Source organism: Ursus maritimus, unplaced genomic scaffold (genome assembly GCF_017311325.1).
Source record: "Ursus maritimus isolate PB19 unplaced genomic scaffold, ASM1731132v1 scaffold_5, whole genome shotgun sequence".
NCBI lineage: Eukaryota > Metazoa > Chordata > Mammalia > Carnivora > Ursidae > Ursus > Ursus maritimus.
The window spans coordinates 52848692-52853721 of record NW_024426663.1 but is presented as its reverse complement, the minus strand read 5'-3'; the positions used below and the strand labels follow the sequence as shown (position 1 = coordinate 52853721).

The following is a 5030-nucleotide window of genomic DNA, read 5'->3' as shown; positions in this document are numbered from 1 at the left end:
CTCTGTGAGGAGAAGAATGTGTTAACTAACCAAATTGTGGTAATCATTTCACAAGATACACAAATGTCAAATCTTAACTTACATGATGTTATTTGTCAATTATATCTCAATAAAGCTGGGGGGGGAAGAAAGAAATACCATGGACCAATTTAAAGAATACCAAAAAAAAAAAAAAAAACCCACAATACAAACACAAAACACAATTAAGGGAAAGAGACAGTTCCTTAAATTCAAAGATCCCGTCACTGATTTTATACACACATACAATTTGGATTCTACTTTTTCATTTAAAACTTTATTCTAGAATATCACTCTTCTAACTGTAAAACAAACATCTAAACCATGAGATTTTGATATCATTAATGTCTGAATGCTCATTTACATTGTAAATGGTGTGGATTAAATATTTTTATTTAGGTAAATAATGATATAAAACTCAAAGTTCTTTAATATAAAACTCAAGTTTCTTTAAACACATAACTTCAAGTTACTATATTTTTGTCTGGAGTACAGGTCTGAAATGATACAAATTATACCCAAATATCAAACCATAAGTTAAGCAAATTGAGTGGAAAAAAATTGTCCTGACTTAGATTAACATCTTTCTTACCTGCCTCAAACTATTTCTATTGAAGATATTCAGTTAAACCTTTGACGGTCAACATGTAGAAAGGTCTGCCTACAACAGGGCTGAGACAAGTTCACAGGTGCTGGGCAGGGGGCCCGTGGACTCTGAAGAGGCCCATTTCCTGCTGGAAGCCAGTTCTGTTCTCTACTCTGCTTTAACCCGGGTCTGCTTATATAAAGTCCCACTAAGTAGCTACTGACCATTTAAGTACGAAATTTATAGAACAGGGGCACCTGGGTGGCTCAGTCTGCTGCGCGGCCAAAACTTGATTTTGGCTTGGGTCATGATCTCAGTGTCCTGGGATCAAGCCCTGTGTTAGGCTCCCTGCTCAATGAAGTGTCTGCTTGGGGATCTCTATTCTCTCTCCCTCTCCCTCTGCCCCCCCACTTGTGCGCATGCATGCTCTCTCTAAAATAAATAAATCTTTTTAAAAATAGCATAAATGTATAAGTAACTTTAAGTAAAATAGAAAAATGGTTCTTTTTTTAAAAGATTTTATTTATTTGAGAGAGAAAGAATGAGTGAGAGAGAGAGAAAAAGAGAGAGTGAGCACAAGCCAGGGGGAAAGAGGCAGAGGGAGAGGGAGAAGCAGACTCCCCACTGAGCAGGGAGCCTTCCCTGAGGCTCAATCCCAGGACCCTGGGATAAGGACCCCAGCCAAAGGCAGATGCTTAACCGACTGAACCACTCAGGCGCCCCCCAAAATGGTTTTCTTTTAAAGAAAAAGCAAATAGGAGACCAGCCATTGCTCTCGAGCACAAAAAGCACAACACTGAGCCTCCTTTCCCCAGATGTCTGCCACAGTCCCCATTTGTCAACATCTCATTTCTCTGACCCTCTTGTTTCTGGCACTACGGCTAGAGTTACCACGGAAGCTTCACGGATAGCAAAAAGCTAAAGGAAACTGGAGATTCCACACAAGATTTCCAACAGTAATAGACACACATGATCTAGACCATTATTAAGACTGGTAGCCTGCTTGCTTTCAGCTTTACAGGCTTCTTAAGAACACTTTTTAATTGAGAGGAATTCTGCCAGTGTTGGAGCAGCAAGGAAGGATGAGGCTTACTTTAGTTGTAACAAGAATGACCCTCTATACCATATGGCCAAAGAACAGGTATTCATCTCCAAGTCTGTGGGGATCATCTCCAAGTCTTTTGTTTTTGTTTTCTGGGTTTTTTCCCCCTGGTGCTCAACACATGCAAATGATATGGTTTAATGCTTCATTGCTTTATGAAGTCAGACTTCATATATAGTCCTCAGTAAAATTCCCTGATGGCCAATACCAAATTTAGAAGGTTCAAACATTGTAAAAGAATGACAAGGAGTTAAGACCCTGAGGTAAATTTCAGGATGGGTCAGCCCTATTCACTGTGGAGTGCAAGTACTAAATTCTCTCTAGTTCTGCCTGTGAGGAGAGCACTTCACCTCTGAGTACTGTCATTGACCACCAAACAATGAGCAAAGGTTCCCTTGGCTTTGGCACTTTATATTGCCCTGGAAGGGTTTCTGACTGGTGGGTGGCAGAGAGGACAATGAATAATCAAAAATGCACCAATAGCCTCATCCCATTTGTCTGTTCCTCAATCTAAAGCCCAGCAGATGGGGCGCCTGGGTGGCTCAGTCGTTCCAGCGTCTGCTTTCAGCTCAGGTCATGATCCCAGGGCCCTGGGATGGAGCCTCATGTCAGGCTCCCTGCTCAGTGGAGAGTCTGCTTCTCCCTCTCCCAGTGACTCTCACCCCTGCTCCTGCCCTCACTCATGCTCTCTGTCTTAATGAATAAGAAATCTTAAAAAAAATAAAGCCCAGCAGAGGGGAAGTTCTTTGGGAGGGAAAAAGGAAAGTCGATACAGATGAAGGCTACATTACTTCCCAAAGGCCTGATGCTATAGGCCACACCTAACTAAGTGCAGAATATGATCCCACTTTGAAAATGAATGCCAATATTTTAAGGGTACAGTATCTTGAACTGATGAATCACTAAATTCTATCCTGAAATAATACATGTTAACTAACTTGAATTTAAGTAAAACCCCAAAAAGATGCTTTCTAAATATCTATCTCCAAATCTATCATCTATCTATCTATCTATCTATCTATCTATCTATCTACATATATACAGCCATCGGAAAGGATGAATACCTACCTAAAGGATGAATACTTATGAATACCTGCTGCATCCACATGGATGGAACTGGAGGGGATTATGCTAAGTGAAATAAGTCAAGCACAGAAAGACAATTATCATAAGGTTTCACTCTAATGTGGAACATAAAGAATAGCGTGGTGGACCACACGGTAAGGGAGAGAAAACTGAATGGAAAGAAATCAGAGAGGGAGACAAACCATGAGAGACTCTGGACTCTGGGAAACAAACAGAGGGTTACAGAAGGGAGGGGGTGAGGGGATGGGGTAACTGGGTGTTGTGATGAGCACTGGGTGGTTTTTTTTTTTTAAGATTTTATTTATTTATTTGACAGACAGCCAGTGAGAGAGGGAACACAGGCAGGGGGAGTGGGAGAGGAAGAAGCAGGCTCCCAGCGGAGGAGCTTGAGGCAGGGGCTCGATTCCAGAACGCTGAGATCATGCCCTGAGCCGAATGCAGATGCTTAATGACTGAGCCACCCAGGCGCCCCTGGGTGTTATACACAACGAATGAATTGTTGAACACTACATCAAAACCTAATGATGTAATATATGTTGGCTAACTGAACATAATAAAAAAATAAAAATAATACAATTCTAAAAAACCAAAAAACAAACATATATATCTAAATACATATATAAACATATATAGAGAGCATCTTGGAAAAATGCAGGATGCTTATTCTGAAATTTTAACTCAAGAATATGGAAGCCACACCAGTTTGTAGGAATATTATCCTCCTAAAAATCTAGATGGGTATCTGGGGTTTCAGGCACCACACAAAAACTTGTTAAAAACTTTAATTGCCTAGTATAGTGAACATGTTTAGCAGAGTTTTAAAGAGACCCAACATCTCAAATGGGTTAAGCCATCATTTATGCCATCTTCATGAAACATGGTTAACTCTGTCTTTCTGGTGATATGAGATTAAACATGAAACCAAACTGTTCACAACAGGTAACAACAGGTAACTCTGTCTTTCTGGTGATATGAGATTAAACATGAAACCAAACTGTTCACAACAGGTAACCAACTGCATGTGCATGTACAGGTTTATGCAAAAGCCGTGATATAATTACATTTGCCATTTCAGATCAGGGTCATAGGCCACCTGCTCACTATGTATATCCCACCAAACACAAGCACAGCCATCTTTCTGTTTTAATACAATTATGGGTAGAAATCATATGATGTAAAATACAAGTTCTTCTGTTAAGTTTAGAGTAGAAGTGAAGACAAAAAATTCCCATGAAGTAAAAAATAATTCCACATTGGTCCAGTACTCCATGAAACCTGAGATAAACTGCAGTCCTCTAATGCGTTCACTTGCATCCAGTTCACCAAGACACTTCAGTATGCTTCAAACTGGCTCATCATCATTCTCCTGCTATATTCATAAGCCAAAAATAGTGACCCATTGGCAGGGACTGCTCGAATCATAGTAGCTGTCAGTCCAGAATATAAGGCTGCTATTCCTTCATTTTTCACAATACTTATAAGAGTTCCCAGAAACCCAGCCTGTTTCCCAGACATGGAAAGAACCTGAATTCTGGATTTGATACAATCCACCGGGTATATGACAAGCCAAAGACAAATTCCAGCAATTCCACCACTTAACATCAAAGGGACAGGGCCTAGTTCATCTTTTGATCTCCCTGAGGCAAAAAATGATCTACTCAGTTCGTAGCCACCGAAGAAGAAGAAATAGCCTGGTACTTCTTGAAGGAGGGTGCTCGAGAGGCCTTGGTAGAAGCCCAAGGGGCCTTCCTTTCTAAGGATACTCTTCACGACGGACCAGATTGTATCTTGGCTTTTTGCTATTTTCCCTGACATCTCCATTTCGTACATGGTCTGTAGCCGGCACTTCACAAGCTCAGTGGGGCACAGGGCCAGCGCAGCAAACGCCGAGGCGAAGGAACCCGCAGTGGCCGTCTGCAGATCACTGAGCTTCGCCTGCTTGTCCAGTCCAACCACCTTCCTCACCAGCTCTTGGCAGAAGCCATAGCACATGAAGAGGACAGAGTTCTCGGCGACGTAGGCCATCAGCGCAGGGCCGGTTCCTTTGTAGAAGCCCCGCAGGCCCACTTGGGAGTACGTTTTCAGGCAGCAGTCGGTGAGGCCCTTGTACAGGCCGGGGAACGTCTGCATCTTCACTTTCACTGTGTCGAAAGGCTGCCCGGTCAGGACACATGCCGTGCCCCCCACCGCGCCTGCTGTCAGGTCGATGGCGGCTTGGATGGCAGGATTGGACTTCAT

The 5030-nt window shown here is 42.2% G+C and overlaps 1 protein-coding gene across 1 annotated transcript; it reads right to left on the bottom strand.

The window, feature by feature from the left end:
• Positions 1 to 4124: 4124 nt before the first annotated feature.
• On the bottom strand, positions 4125 to 5030 carry LOC103663728 (mitochondrial ornithine transporter 2). Its single transcript, XM_008691476.1, has one exon. It carries the CDS (start codon positions 5028 to 5030, stop codon positions 4125 to 4127), a length of 906 nt encoding a protein of 301 aa, XP_008689698.1.